Source organism: Sturnira hondurensis, unplaced genomic scaffold, assembly GCF_014824575.4.
Source record: "Sturnira hondurensis isolate 20B ecotype Veracruz unplaced genomic scaffold, ASM1482457v3 Scaffold0007406, whole genome shotgun sequence".
NCBI classification, from domain to species: Eukaryota; Metazoa; Chordata; class Mammalia; order Chiroptera; family Phyllostomidae; genus Sturnira; species Sturnira hondurensis.
This window is the reverse complement of record NW_028080037.1, coordinates 16,593,422-16,610,397: the sequence shown is the minus strand read 5'-3', so window position 1 is coordinate 16,610,397 and position 16,976 is coordinate 16,593,422. Positions and strand designations below refer to the sequence as shown.

The 16,976-nt window shown below is 39.6% G+C and overlaps 1 protein-coding gene across 1 annotated transcript in view; it reads right to left on the bottom strand.

The window, feature by feature from the left end:
- Positions 1–4,606: 4,606 nt before the first annotated feature.
- The window catches only part of HORMAD2 (HORMA domain containing 2), an 86,990-nt gene continuing 74,620 nt past the window's right edge, over positions 4,607–16,976 (bottom strand). The window contains exon 11 of the mRNA XM_037052491.1: positions 4,607–4,753. Coding sequence (XP_036908386.1) covers positions 4,649–4,753 — 105 coding nt within the window. The 3' untranslated portion in view covers positions 4,607–4,648. The remainder of the gene's footprint in view (positions 4,754–16,976) is intronic.

Sequence of the window (16,976 nt, the reverse complement as noted above, 5' to 3'; positions counted from 1 at the left end):
AGGTTTGAACCTAAGTAATGTCTAACTCCAGAATCCTCAGTTATGACCACTTCACTGCTTTTTGGGAAAAGAACTTATAAAATATTCCTTTGCTCCAAAATATCTCCATTGAAATGCTACCATTAATAAAATTATCACAGAATATTACAGCTGGAAGAGGCCTCAGGATACATTTGATGAGATTCTTATCTAAAGGGACAGCATCCTGGACAACTTGGTTTGAACACCTCTAGTGATGGGGAACTCATTACAGGTAGAAGCAGTCACCAGCTGACAGCTCAAGTTTCTAACCAAGATATTAAAACGCTGACCACCTTTCATGTTCCGGGCCCTTTGCTAGAGCATGGGGAAGAAACGCCTCATTCAACATGTTGAGCCCGTATTTGCTTCCCCGCAACTTCTTCCCACCGGGTCTGTGTACTGTCTTGGGAGCCACACTGGCCGAGTCTGTGGTTCCCTGCATTTCACAACAGCTCCATAGAGCTGAAGACGGCTGCAAAGTTCTCAGACTTTCTTCTTCCCTGTTGATGCAATCGCTTCTTATATTGCATTCCCTAGGTGAGATTCATTGTTCTTTTTAACGAGCTTCTGTTTTAAAATGCAAATGTGGAAGGAAAGCACAGTAAGCTTAATCTGATGCTCCCTGCCATCGAAAGGGAGTTTCGATGGGGGAGGGGGGGCAGGCGGGGGAAGAGTGGAGAGAGTGCTCAGAACAGTTGATGCAGTATCTCTGGGTCGGCAAAAAACAGCACAGGGACCCTGAGCTCCTGAGACGGAGGAAGGAGAGAGGCCAAGTCAAAAAACAGCGATTATGGTGAACATCTGTTGAGCACTGACTACACGCTTGCTGGGCAGTTTAAGTTGCCTCACTTAATCCACGCAAGGGTGTTACTAGGTAGGTATCATTGTTTTCTACATGTTACAGATTGAGTAAAATGAGGGCTACAGAATTTCTAATTTGCCTAGAAAATTGCACTCAGGTTTTGAAGCCAGCAACCTAGGCTTTTGCTTAATTACCTTTCTAAAAGGTAGATGAAAACCTAACTTTGCCTGCTTCCCCTAGAGCTGATTAGTAATTATCCAAATGGAACCTAGATGCCCTGATTTCTCCCATCTCCAGGAGTCCTGCAGTATCCAAATAAAGACAACGCCCCCCTCCCTTCAAAAAAGGCAACTCATAATACTAGGCTTCTGCCCTTAAATGTTTGAGTCCCCAAGGAATGTTCCATGCTCCACCAGTCTGTCTTAGATGTTTTTGGCTATCTTAACCAGCCTGCCTGTCCACTCCTGCCAAGGGGAGACCCTGGTACCGCTGAACCTCATGGCACAGTTAAAACCAAATCTAAATGTTTAATAAGACTTTTTCCCAGGTTCTCCTACTGAGTGAATCTCACGTGCAACTACCAGCCACTGCAGAGAGCAGTCTGCCCCCTGCCCCCACACAGCCAACCAGCATTATTTATGAGACCACCACCTCCTACAAGAGTCAGTCTCAACAACTTTGACGTTCCCAGAAGGTAAAACCGGACTTGCAAAAGGTGCAGTACACCCAAGGGGAAATTATATGAGCAGAGCAGTACCTCAGCTGGCTCCATTTCTGGATAGTTTGGCCTTCCACTGAGTCACTAAGGCATCCATTAAGGCCTTCAGTGGTGCCCTCGTCATCTGCAGAAACTGAAAACTGCATAGCAAGTCTCAGTCAGGACCTTATTACACAAGTACAAAATCACCCTTAAAGTAAACCAGTAGCTTCTAAAGAGGATACATTTGAGACAAAGAAAGGCATTTTCCTCATTTGTATAGAATCTAGAATCATACAATGTGAAGGACTTTATCTCTTACAAGCAGAGTGTGCTACATCTCATTGAATCATCTGGGTCCTCCTTCTGAATGATGGTGATTAAAACTAAGAGGTATTTTTACTATAAGAATATGTAGCCATCTCTAAGGATCCAAGGCTGTTGGGTTTGAAACCATAAATTGACTATTTTTGAAGACCCATCGGAAACTGGCTGTAATGGTTAATGTTATTTCAAAAACATATACATGATGTTGAACTTGTGTGAGTGCAACTTTGACACTGATTTCCAGCCTGTTCCTGGCAGAGCTAAACTGGAGAATGAAAGCACCCAGACACCAGAGGGACCTGAGAGAGGGGAAATGAAGGTGCACTTTCGATGCCTGGCTTCAAAGACTGGCAGCAGTCAAGAGCCTAACCCATCACTTTCCAGCTAGACCAACTTTCTGTAAAGACAGAAAAACCCCAAACAGCCGAAGTCAAATTTCCCCTGCATAATTTTTAATTTAACAATGTCCCAGTTTCCAAGCTACCATCATCTAATCTTTATAATCACACTAATGAACCAAGCACAGCCAGGGTGAGGGAATGGCTTGTGGGGGACAGCTCCCCAGCTCAGGGTCCAAGTTTTCATTCTTTTCACTGAAGTTCCAGCTTCTTGATGAACTCGTGTTTACTCATTTCGTTGCCATTAAGGACAGCAATGAACAGACTAGAGAAAAGATTTTTTTCTCTTACTAAATCATCCAGTAAATAGAACTGAATACCTTCCCATCTTGATATCTGGTTGCATATATGAGCTCTGCTGTATAAAATCAGCTGGTTCACATGTTCATGGTTCTCAGCCCCTCCTGATACCAGATCTCCTTCCCTGTGTGCCCGGCCAAGGGCACGGGCCCAGCAACTCCTCTCTGCTGCCTCACACACCCTGTACTAGACATACACTTCCCACCTATTGGCCCCAATAAAAGACTGTCCCTGTTGTGACAGGGGGTGTTAATAAATAAAGATGATGAGATCACTATACAAATTTCTAGGCAGATTCAGATTCTAGACTTCCACTTAAAGGATCTGCTAACCTTTGGTTAAGTGTATGAAAACTGTAAACATAGATTGAGAGCTAAATTCTCCTTTTAAGCAAAATGGTTCCTTCTGAAATCCAGACCGACGGTTCTGTGTAACTAACTGGCTTTGTGAAAAGCTCCTAAAGTCTTTGGGGAGCTTTTCTGTCTTCGAACCCTTGTTGTGGAGGGGCACTCACTACCTCACAAGGCAGCAGCTCATTTCAGTCTTGACAGTCTATGGAATTAAAAAGTTTGTCTTCATACTGAGCCAAATTGACCTTCTATAGCTTTCAACAATTTGGTCTTAGATCTATCCTTTGGAGAGACACAAAATAAACCTAATCCCTCTAGTAGACAGCTAATCCCTGTATAGGATTCTCTCAAAAGAAATGGTGGTGACTCAGGCTACAATTCTATCAAGGATATAATAAATGCAATACCTTTCCCCTCCTTCTCCTTTTAGTGGCAGAGTAAGCTTGTGTGCTTGTACTTAATATGCTGGAGAATAGAAAATGCTCCTGCATGGCAGGCCCTGGTGTACAGCCCAGTTCAAGCCCCCAGTTTGTAGGCTGCCTACGGAAAGTCAGAAGGGAAAGAGAGTCTTGCAAAGGGTGGTGCTGGACAGGCAGGCTCCCTCCGATTCTCCTCTCTTACGATAACACAGCCAGTCTGCTGGCCAATGGGCATGTTGGGCCACAGAGATTCTCCTACAGGCTGGGTCAGAGGTTTCAGGTTCTTAATCCTTTGTGTGCATTAGGATCTGGGGAGTCTCTCACAGGTCCCCATGCTCTCAGATTTTGATTCAGTAGAAATGAAGCATGCTTTGCAAACTGTATTTTAACAAGCATTCCAGGTGCTCATGTCCTTACTATACTTGGATAAACATTAATATAAATGAAGAAGAAGAGATGAAGAAAAAAAAAACACCTTGGATTTTGGTTTATTTAACCAGAAAACGTAACATTTCATTTATTGGCTCTATCCATTTAAATTAAATTATTAGATCCCATGTTATATAAATAATAAAAATACACTTTAAGTCATTTATAATTCATTAAGTCTATCAAAATTCTTCCTGAACAAGGAGGGAACCAGTAACATCATCTGCAAGTTACAGGCTAACGTGTAAATGGAAGACCCGTTGGGAAGCATTCCACATGGGCCGTACCAAGGGACTCAACCTCCTGCATTGCAGCCTCTTTCCCAGTCTCAGGCTGGCCAACAGATCAGGGCTCAGGGCCAGATTCAAAGAACTTTACAGGGAGAGTACATTTTGGTTTGACACTTAGCTAATCAACCTCGTGGCTGAAGTCAGCACAGAAATCACACTTGCATAAGCACCACCACACGCATCCTGTGCAGTTCTGTGGGAATTCTAATAAAGCTACAGAGGGATTCTGGTACACAGGTTACAGCAAGTTAAAACATTTCACAGTAGTCTAAATACCTGGGGAGTTTAATTATGCAAAGAAGACCTTCCCTTTGAGGACAGCTTATTTCTTTTAGCTGCTGTGGTTCTTTTACAAATACGAAGAATGTCTCATCTCTAAATTAGTCTTGAGACAATGCTGTTCCAGAGCAGCACTGGTGACCGTGTTACTTTGTGGGAAAGTGAACACGTGTACCAGCCAGTAAATTACCACTCAGTAAACTGACAAAATAAGTTGAGCAACAAATTCAGTAAAAGGTTTTGGTGATAAGAACCTGCTTTCCTACTAAGACACATCATGCAGTTTGCTTCAAAACAAAGTTATTTTGGAATGAATGTAGCAAAGGCATCTAACTTTCATTTTCTGTCAGGGATGAAGACTTTAGCTGGTTCGCTGACCTTCCTTTTCTTCCTGGAGCTCTCAGAACTTTGCTGACTGTATACAACACTCGTTCTTTGAATCTGTGAGAATCACCAGAGAGAGGCACAATTCAGCAAAGATTTTGTGTTTGCACAAGGCACATACAAGTCAGGTAGACCACGTATTAATCCTTTTGGCTGCATAACGGATCCAAACCTGCTTTCCTGTGGGCTGGTTTGGCCCTGCTGCCAGTATCAGTCTGGTATTCAAGAGCTGGGTCCCCTGGAGGCAGCCAGTTTCAGGGGCAGTTTCTTGGCTCTCTTTAGTGAATTCAGCACATCCAACTCTTGAGGGAACAGTTGTCAAGATGTGGGGCCAACAAGGAACAATTAAGGGTCCCGAGAGTTCTAGGGCACTGAATTGCTTTAGAGGTAAATATAATTTAAGTCCAAACTTCAGTTAACAGAAACATACAGCCTTATCTTTCCATGTAGGTTCAGACTAATGATTGGGAAGGACCATGGCCTTTCTTCCTTCTTGAAGAGAAGTATATGTTATTGATTAAAGGGAAGCTGATCAATGAGTCATCATAGGTATATAATTCTCCACTCCACTGAGCTCAGCTTTGGTGAAGATTCTAAAACTCAGTTTTGCTTAACCGAATGAACAACTAAATGTATTATAATCTGTCAGACAATCTCTAATACCTAGAATTCCAGAAAACACATGGAGGATATTTTTATATTTTCTAACCACTAGATGGGAAGAAAGATTTTTCCATGTCCTCTGTTCTTTCTTTGGTAGAAAAATAAAATAAGAGAAATATTTTTAAATAAGACTTGTCACAATATCTAGTAGAGATTCCAACATTATTCTTTTTCCTTTTGTTATAGATTTAGGTTATTATTATTATTGACATGTTATTACTACAAAATAGTGGGAATGTCAGTAAAACATTTAAGTGCCATTTAGAATCAAGGATTGGGTTTACAAATGGTTAATTTAATCACTAACTTTTCTTTTAGGTTTAGAAAGCTGTTGAAATTCTGATCTCAGAAACCACAAATTCCCTTTGGCTTAACCTAAGGCATTGACTATATAGAACAATAGAACTCTGAGGAAACAAATAGAGCTGCTCACCAAATAACCGGTTTGCTTATATATGTAAAAGTTTAAATGGTCTGCTCTAAAGGAAGGGAAATAGCAACATTAAAACCCAAGGCACAAAAACCAATTTATTTATCTATTTGTTAGTGTGGTTGTAAGAAAAAGTACTTAGTAAGATTTGCTTTTCCATAAATATTGCTTGGGCATGCTTCTCATTAAATTATCCTCACTTCTATCACGTCTGAGTACACTGGGAAGAGACGAAAATGAATATACAAGTCCTCAGCTGACCAGCTGACCTGATGGGTTGGTGGTTTTGTTCTCTTTTCCTTCTTTGCTCAAAAGTAAACCAGAGTTTTATTACAAGTTTCAGAACTATAATTTTATTGCAGTGAGTTAATGGCAACATTTTAAATAATATATACAATCTCAAGGACACCAGTGAAGCCTGGGAACTCTCAGTGGTTTATAGAAAACTAGCAGGTTCAAAAGCAAGTATGTGATCCATCAGGAGACACTTCCTAACATGGATGAATAATCTATGTGAACTATATAAACCAACAAACATCCATATGAAGAAACATTTCTCAGGTGCATTTGAATGGACTCAGTTTGCATATTTGATGCCAAACCAATGAAGGTCAGCAATCAAAGGGTCAGCGATCAGGCAGTCTAGAATCAGTAGGAATCAGTGATTCCTACTGGGTGATTTGAGCAACATTGACAGTTGTCAAATGATTTCTAATGCATGTCATACTATGCTTTAAACAGATAGCTTTTGAACTGTTTCTTGTGTACAGACTAATAAGAGGCTACCATGATCCACTTACCAATAGAGCCTCAGGTACACAGTATGTACATATATGTCTGGAAAAAGCCCTGGGGATATGTTTCTGCTGTATGACATTTCCCTACTTTCCATTTTTTGGTTTGCTAACTATCATTTCTCCATTTGGGAAGCCAAAAAGCAGGTTTTGCCTTACGCACAAATAGGATAGTTAGCTGACTTGGTAGCAGTATTTGAACAGTACTCTTTTAAATGAGTCTGGTTATTCTTTATTTCTTCATTCATTTACTGAAAAAAAAGCTTGGTATTTGAGTGCTTGTTACTGTCTTTGGCTGTCTTTTCTCCTTTCTACACTCTCGGTGTGACTCTTAGGAATCAGCTCCCATGTATAAACAAAGACCACCACTTTCTTTTTAAAAATTTTATTTATTTTCAGACAGAGGGGCAGGGAGAGAGGGGGGGAGAGAAACATCAATGTGTGGTTGCCTCTCATGCATCCACCCCACTGGGGACCTGGCCTGGAACCCAGGCATGCTTCCTGACCAGGAATTGAACCAGTGACCCCTTCGGTTTGCAGGCTGGAGCTCAATCCACTGAGCCACACTGGCCGGGCCACTTTTTTTTCAAATCCAAATGTGTTTATTGGGATGGTTCCCATTCATCTTGATTCAGGTGTTTTTAGTGCTGCTTCCTTCTGAGAAAGCTTCCTTCTATCAGCCTTGCTTTTCCTCCTGTCGGCTGACAGCACAGTGAAGAGCAGCCAACAAAACTACTGGTTGTCCATGGCTAAAGAAGGAAAGATCACCATATGTATATATTAAACCTAGATCTTCCTTTTGAATTCCAGGTCCACGTGGGTAATCAACTGCCTACTAAAAGTCTCCACATGCCCTGGCTGGTGTGGCTCAGTGGATTGAGTGCTGGCCTGTGAACCAAAGGGTCGCCGGTTTGATGCCTGGGTTACAAGCCCCAGCTGGGAGTGCAGTAGAGGCAACCACACATCGGTGTTTCTCTCCCTTTCTTTCTCCCTCCCTTCCCCTCTCTCTAAAAATAAATAAATAAAAGACTCCACATGGATATTCCAAAGAAAACTCAAACACAATGTGTCAAAATTGAATTCGATCACCTCTCTCTCTAAGCCCACTGTCAATCTTTGTTCTCACTCTATGATTCCCTCGGAGTTGTCCACATTAAAAACCTGGGAGTCATCCATGGCTGCTCCATCATTCTCACCCCAACATCTAACTAGTCATAATTCCTACTGATTCTAACTGCTTAATATCTCTCAAGTCCATCCATTTTTCTCTATTGTCCCCGCTTCTCCATTAGCACACTCCATCATGATCTCTCCCAATTACTGGGCCCGGAATGCCTACTATTACTGCTTCTCCAATCCATTCTCTACCCTGGAGCCTAAGCAGTCCTATATTAAATGTGACCACATCACTCTTCTGATTCATTAACCACACATTAATGACTTCCCATTGTCCTCAGAATAAAGTCCGGACTCCTTATGGCCCTGGCCCATCACTGTAGATTCATCCTGTCCTAGACTGACTTAGCCACTTGCAAGTTTCCAAATGGGCCCTGTTCTCTCTCCTCTACACTTTGCCTTTCATGCCCACTCCCACGCTCTGATTCCTGCTCTATCATCAGGCCCAGAGTCAGCCCTTGAATTTCTCCTGCCTGCTGGGCTCTAGGCCTGTGGGCTGTGTTCTACTGTTACCCTTTCTATAGCATTTACTCTGTATTACTCGGTATTAAGTAGTATTATCAGACCCGCTTACCAGTCTTCTCATCCAGACACTATATTAGTCATCTTTTTATTCCCAGGTTCCTGGCATCTGGTAGGTGCTTTTAAAGTACTGACTGAATGAGTCCTGGCTGGTGTAGCTCAGTGGATTGAGCACAAGCCTGTGAACCAGAGGATCGTGGTTCGATTCCCAGTCAGGGCACATGCCTGGGTTGCAGGCCGGTTCCCTGCAGGCCATTTCCCAGCAGGGAACGCACAAAAGGCAACCATACATTGATGTTTCTCTCCCTCTCTCCTTCCCCTCTAAAGATAAATAAATAAATAAAATCTTAAAAAAAAATAAATAAAGTACTGACTGAACGAATGAATGCATTTTGAAATTGATATTAAGCCAGGTATTGTACTGGGCACTGGTACCATAACTCTAGTAATATAAAGTTGAATATGATGCAGTTGTTGTCAAGAATTAAGTCTTATAAGGGAGAGGTATAAAGCATATGATTATAATATAATGCAATACAAAATAATAGATGTTCATTCAATAGTCACAATAGACATTCATTCATTCAGCAATTATTTACTGAGTGTCAATTCTGTGCATTGTACTGCTTCAGGTGCTTGAGGCATATCAGTGACAAAAAAATCCCTGTCCTGTAGATTTTATAATCCGGCCATTTTTGGCTTAATAATTTCCGTTGGCATCTCACTGCCTTTAGGACAAAGCCCAAAGTCCATACCTTGGATTTTCATACACCATCAGAAGTTCTTTACATTTCTAGAGAGGGAGAGGGGGTCACAGATTGGCTATAAGACCCTATGAAAGCTATGCACTCTCACCTCAGAAAAATGCCCACAAAAATTTAAGACAAAAAGGAAAATGCTCACCTACTTTGTCTACTGCAGCAGGTCAGTTGAGGGGGCTCTGAGGCCCTCTGAATAACTACCAATTGGAGTTACTACTGCACAGGGCCTGGCTGTGCCCAGCAGTACCAGTCTCATCTCTTCCTCACTACTTCTCATCGTCTGCTCTCTGTTTTCTCATATCTTGCTTCTTCCTGATTCTGGACCTTTGCATATGCTGTTCCTTAGGCCTAAAATGTTATTCCCCCTCCATCAGCCCTCTCTTTGCCTAATTAATTACTAGTCATTTTTCACATCTGAAATATATTTTCTTAAAGATGAAAATGTATTTCCTCAAAGAAATTTTCCTTACCCCCATTACAATTAAGTTAGGTCCCCTTAATCATATGCTCTTAAATAGAGTTCCAGGAGATCAGGGTCTTGGTCACAAATTGTATGTAGTAGGGGTCAATAAATATTTGTCAGTGAGAGAATGAATCTTCGAGGAGCACTCTGCCAGGAGCATAGAAAGGTACTGAAGGCATGAAATTTTTACAGGGTGATGAGTCATGCCATTGTAGTAGTAGGCAGGTGATAACTTGGATAGCAGTGCAGACAGAGGGAAGTCAACAGTGAAAAATATTTAGAAGGTAGAGTCAGAAAATGGCCAATTATATGTGATGGTAAAGGAGAGGTAGGTATGTCAATAATGATTCTGGTTTCTGGTTCAGCTAACTTCATAGATGGGGTACAGTTCTCTCAGGTAGAAAACAATGAAGAGTTTTGAACCTGTTGAGTCTGGAGTACCTGTGAAAGCACAAATGGACATGTTGAATAGGCAGTTGTACATGGGAGTCTGGAGCTCAGGAGAGATGTCTGGATTGGAGATGTAAATTTGAGAGTCATTAGGACATGAGGGCTAATTAATGCCATGGGTGTGGACAAGTTTGCTTATTGAGAGATCAGACCGTGAGAAGGGAAAGGGGCCAAGACATAGCCTAAGGAACTCCAACATTTAGAGATTAGGTAGAAGATGAGCCAACAAAGGAGACTGAGAAAGAGAGATAAAGGAGCACTAGCAAATTGTCATATAAAGAAAGCCAAGGGACTAGAAGAAGACTTTGATTTGAGGTGGTAAACACACAATACAATATACAGATGAATACCTGAAACCTATATAATTTTATTAACCAATGTCATCCCAGTAAGTTTAACTTAAAAAAAAATAACGAAAAAAGAAAGCCAATAGGAGAGAGTCTTAAGAAGAGGGAGCAAAGAAAATAAAAGGGGTGATGGTAGTGATCAGTAGTTCCAGGTGTTGCTAAGAGGTCAAGGAAGATGAGGACTAAAACCTGTCCACTTGATTTAGCCACATGGAGACCGCCTGGTGCAATGGATTGGTGGGGGCAGAAGTCACCTCGAAGTCAGCTGAAGAGAATGAATAAAATATACTTAGAAATGAGAGTATACAAAGTTTTATAAATGAAAGAAATTGATACAAGTAGTTTACAAAGTTTTATAAAAGTCAAGAGGGAATGACCAACTCAGTCTGGGGAATTTAGAGAAAGCTTCTTACCAGAAGGTCATTGACTTGGGTCTTGAAGAATAAGTCTGGATATGGTAGGAGGCTGAGGTTGGAGAGGTCATTCTAGGCAGAAGATTCAGTATGTTGAAAGACACTGAATCATGAAATGATGCAGAGGGTATGTGGGACAGTGAGAAATGTCTCTTTATTAGATGGACTCTTAGGGTGAGATGTTGTGTATCTAACACACTTCTGTTAAATGTGTAAATTCCCTTGGAGTTTTATTATTCAGTATGATGTTAGTGTAAGTTAACTTATCAAATGGTCTCCAAGTGGCAGCCTACTGAAGGCAGGGCCTCAAAGGCTTTGGAAAGAAGGAGAGATAAGTTTCGGTGGAGAAAGAACAGTCACGGCACAGTACTTACTTTGCATTAAGAAGTAGATCTGTGTGGGGAACCAAGGCAGGGAGTGGGGGCAGCCCCAGGCAACCAGGAAATAAATGAGTAGTTTATGTGCGTGGGGTGAAAGTGCAGTGAATTTTGCTTACTTCTAAAGTATTTGTCATATCAAATCTGGCAAATTTAGAAAACCAATTCCTTACCCAGAATAGATTTATAATCAAGTGTTAAGAATGGAATCTTTGGGTTTGGAAGTTACCAGATCAAGAAGTTTTATGCTTCAGAGAGATCTGAACCATCGTACTTATCCCTTAGTTATAGGGGTAAGTAAGTTGCTATAGCAGTGATATCATTGTAGTTTTTATTCCTTTCCCTTGACATTTACCTTTTTTGAACAATGAAAGGCAAATCAACAACAATTATAAAATAAATGCTATTGGCATAAATGTATTTCATGTTAACATGTGATAAAGGAGGAATAGGAAATCAAATGCTTATTTGGAGAAGAGAACATTTCCTCCAACTCCAGTGGAGCTGTGGGCTCTCTGATTTGTTTGGAAGTGTCTTACTAGGATTAATGAAGTTTGCTCATTCATTTACATTCTTGATTTTCTGTAGTTTGTGACCAGGGTTCTGGACCATGGCTATCTCTATTTTAAGAGGTAAGTACATATTCTCCTTAGAGTCATAACCACATATTTCCATTAATCATCAAAAATTATTGTGGTATATCAATTCTTCCTCCATATTTTGTAAGGCATCATATGGCTTTAAAAGATCTATAATTAATTCATTTACTCAACAAATGTTTTTGAGCATTTTTTTCTGTGTCAGACATTGTGTTAACGAGCACTACAGACACTAAGCGGGTCAAGACACACTCATGTCCTCAAAGAGGGCCTGGTGGGGGAAACAAGCTGGTTACAGATGAAATGATAGAGTCATGTAGAGGGTGAAGCAAAGGTTCCAAAGAGATCTTATCAGCTCTTCCTGGGGAGGACTGGCAAGGCTTCAAAGGGCTTATGAAGCTTGAACTAAGTAGTGCAAGATGAGTAGACATTCACCAGGCAAGGGGCATTAGGGATTGAGGTTGCAGAGAGAACATCCCAGACAAAAGGCGCACAGGTACAGGGATACAAAGCTGAATACCTCTGGAGAATTGGGAATAGTTCAGCAGGGCTAACAGGAACAGCACGGGTTAGACATTGTCATTCTCTTGAGTTTAGACTTTGTACTGTAATGGTGTGCCACCAAAAGGTTCTAAGGATGTATTTGTTTTTGAAGGGTCCTTATGGCAGCAGTGTGAAAAGTGGACTGGGGAGGAGTGAGACAAGAAGCAATGAGGCTACTTCAGAAGACAACTTTTCTGAACAAGAACAGAGCAGCAGTGAGGTTAGAGAGGAAATGACTAATAAGGCAGAGGGCTGAGGAGAGAAAGAATGGACATCTGAACCCAAACCCTAACACGACTTGATCATTGGTTGGAATGGGCACAGGGATGGCAAAGGAAAGAAAAAATGAAAAAATGAAAAAGAAATTACCCATGTTTCTGGTAATGCCATTGACCAAGATGGAAAACAAAGAAAGCTGAAGAGGTAGGTAATGGGAACATGATGGGGAGGGTAGAGTGAGACATATGACTATTTTAAGATTTTGAACTGCAGGTGAAAAATCCAAATGAAGATGTTCACCAGGGCACTGACTACATGTCCTAGACCTCAGGGTGGAGGAAACTGCATCAAGAGCACATATAGAAAGATGTATTTGCTTTGGACAAGAAATGTGATATCACTTAGGGTCTAGAAGGAAGGAGATAAAAGGGAACATAAATATAGGTACATCTTTAAACACAAGGGCAGGAAATAGAACGATTCATACTTGATGGACTTAACTAGTTCTATGAAGTAGAGCTTAGGCCATCAGCTCGAAAAGGGAGGGAAGTAGTCTTGGGTGGCGCTTAAGACACATGTTGTGAAATTATGAACAATGAAAAAGGGAGGCAGTAATCCACTTTTAAAATTAATGTTAACTGTTGCTTAGGATCCAGAGAGCTTCCAGATATATCACTTTCAAACTAGAACTTAAGTTTGATGTTGGTTCCTTTTAAATTAAACCTAAAATACTACAAATTTTTTAAAAAACATGTTTGACATATTAAAAACTTTGCTTTTCTTTTTATGAACATTTGAATGCTTATAACAAACCACATACTGTGCTAAGCACATTGCAAATATTATCTCATTTATTCCTCACAATAACAGTGTGAGGGCAGGGAGGGGTTTTTTATTCCTTTTTTTACAGATGTGGAAACTGAAGCTCAGAGAAGTGAAATGACTTGTCCAGTTCACACATTTACTAAGTGGAAGACTTAAACCCAGACCTCCTGATTTCAAATTTAGTGTTCCTCAAAATTTGCTTCTTCAACCCAAAGGGGAAACAAAGGTAGGAAATTGCAGGCAAGGCAATTTCAGTCCCATCAGAACTCTATGTAGGGTTAATAGGCTTCTATCTGGGATGGATGCCTTTTGGGCATAACCTAGTGAGATCTCAAAATAAACACAGCCAAAGCCAAGTTCATTGTTTTCCCTTTGTAACCAATTTTTCCTCATGACTTTTCAATTTGTGTTAATCACTATTTCCCAGTCATCAAAGGTCAAAAACATAGTCACCTTAGATTCCTCTCTCATCCCCTAATGCCTACACAGAGTTCTTATAATGAATAAATGTAATAGCACAGATAGAGCACCTGGTACAACATAATACATATGCAAGCCACTCAGTGACTGATGGCTGTGATCATTTCTACTGCCTCCGGTATCCCATATTCCAGCCAAACTGGATTATTTCAGGAAGCTAAAGAATGGGGCACCATTTTTCAATGTGACCACCAAGGCAGAGACTGGGGTGATATGGCCACAAGCCAAGGAATGCCAGCAGCCACCCGATGCTGAAAGAGGCAAAGAACAGAATCTTCCCTAGATCCCCCAGAGGGAGTATGGCTCTGTCTGCACCTTAAGTGCAGCTCAGAAACACTGATTTTGGACTTCTGGCTTCTAGTGAGTAAATATATTTTTGATGTTTTAAGCTACCAAATTTGTGGTAATTTGTTACAGGCACCCTAAGAAACTAATTAGTTACAATCCCCCAAAACACCTCAGTCCTTTTCCTCTTTATTTCTTCCACATTTCAGAAAACAAAAATCTTCTGTTACTTACTCATTTTTAATTTTGAATAATTCCTTCAAGGTCAGTGTCTAAAAGTATTTCATCCATAAAGCCTTTTTTGCTCATTTTAGTCACATAGGAGCTTTCTTTCTTTAGCAAATCCCCACAACATATTTTTTGTAATTGTGTTTTTCTGACAGCATAAATATTTTCATACAATTTGTCCTTTACCTGGAACTGGGTTTTAAGGTCTTTAGGAATTTATTTGTATTTAATATTATGGTCTTCAAATTCTGACAATGCCTTATGCAGTGTCTTTCACACAGTAGGTATCAATAATTCTTCTGCTGCCTACCTTTACCACTACAAAAGTGTTCAATCACATAGTTAACCATATACCCTAAAACTGCAATGTCTATTATGGTAGCCATTAGCCATTTGAATAAGCAAATAAAATTAAAAATTCATTTCCTTAGTTGCATTAGTTGCATTTCAAATGTTCAATAGCTGCATGTGAGTGGTCAGTTCAAGTATTCATAACACATATTAGACATCACAGAAATGGGGCATATTCATCAGCACGGAAAGTTAAATTGGACAGAACTGCTTTACAGAGGTAACCTGGGTATGTACAATCCAAGTAAACATGAAGTTTGCTAGGGACCATAGTGATAATAGAAATACAGAACCTAGAATGCCTTTTTCTCAAAATGCAAGGACTTACTATTATAAAAAATCCTATTTCCCCAAGATTATTTTATCAAGTTAATACAATCCCAATAAAAATTCCAGTAATATGCCTGTTGGAACTTTAAAGCTGACTTTAATAGTCACTCAGAAGAGAAAATGTATGGGAAAATCTTAAAACTACTAAAAGAGTTGCTTTTTCAGATAACAAATTATAGTTTTAAGGAGCCAAATGTAATAAACAAATATAGAAATTCATTAGAAAAATATAGAAAAATTTATTTATAACTTCAGCATTGAGAAGATCTTCTTAAGCAAAACACAAAATGATAAAACCATGGAAAGACATCCTATGTTTCCAAATTGGAAGACTTAATATTAAAATGTCAATATTACCCAAAGCAACCTACAGATTCAATACAATCCCTATTAAATTCTAATGACTTTTTTTTTGCAGAAATAGAAAAATACACTTTAAATTCATATAGAATCTCAAGGGACCCTGAAATTCTAAAAACAATATTGAGAAAGAACAAAATTGGAGGCTTCACCTTTTCTGATTTCTTCTGGATTTACTACAAAGCTGCAGTAATCAAAACATGTGGTACTACCATAAAGACAGATATATAGACCAAGGGATAGAACAGAGAGTCCAGAAATAAAACCTCATTTATATGGTCAAATGGCCTCAACAAGAGTGTCAGGAACACTTGATGAGGAAAGGAAAATCTTTTCAACAAATGATATTATGAAACTGGGTATCTACATGCAAAAGAATGAAGCTGGACCCTCATACCACATATGAAAATTAACTCAGCATGGATCAAAGACCTAAAAATAAGAGTTAAAACTATAAAACTCATAGAAGAAAAGATAGGGGAAGGCTTTATGACATTGGGTTTGGCAAGGATTTCCAAGATATGACACCAAAAACACAAGCAACAGAAGAAAACACAGATAACTTTGACTTAATCAAAATTTAAAACTTTTGTGCATCAAAGAACACTCTCAAAAGTGAGTAGAAAACCCATGGGATAAGAGAAAATATTTGCAAATTATATGTCTAGTAAGAAATTAATATCCATAATAAATAATTTCTAAAATTATTTATTTCAACAACAAAAACCAACCTAATTAAAAGCTGAGCAAAGCTCTTGAATAGCATTTCTTCAAAGAAGGTATACAAATGGCCAAAAAGAAAATGAAAAGAGTCTAAACATCAGTAATCATTAGGGAAATACAAATCAAAACTATAATGAGGTATTACTTACACCTATTAGGATGGCATTATTTTTATTTTTTAAAAAAAGAAAAGAAATATTGAGGATGATGTGAAGAAATTGAAGCCATTGTGCACTGCTGGTAGGAATGTAAAATGGTACAACTGCTATGGAAAACAGTATGGCAGTTTGTCATTAAATTAAAAATAGAACTACCCTATGACCCAGCAATTCCTCTTCTAGATATATACCCAAAAGAACTGAAAGTGAGAACTTGAACAAATATTTGTACACCTTATGTTAACAGCAGTATAATTCATAATAGTCAAAAGGTGGGAGCAACCCAAATGTTCATCAATGGACGAGTGGACAAACAAAATGTGGTGTATACATACAGTAGAATGGTTTGTCTTAAAGAGGAAGGAAATTCTGATACATGCAACAATATGGATAAACTTTGAGGACATTATGGTAAGTGAAATAAGCCAAGCACAAAAGGACAACTATTGTATGACTTCACTTATATGAGGTACCTGGAGGAGTCAAAGTCATAGACACAGAAAGTATTATAAAATGGTGATTGTCAGAGACTAGAGAGAGAGATGGGATTTGGTGTTTAATGAGTATCGAGCTTCAGTTTGGGAAAATGAAAAAAGTTCTGGAGATGGATGTTGGTAATGGCTGCACAATGATGTAAATGTACTTAGTGCCACCAAACTGTACTTATTAAGTTATTAAGTTATTTTTAATAACTTAAAAATAGTTAAAATGGCCCTGGCTGGTGTAGCGCAGCGGACTGAGCCACAGGCCTGCGAACCACACAATTGCGGTTCAATTCCCAGT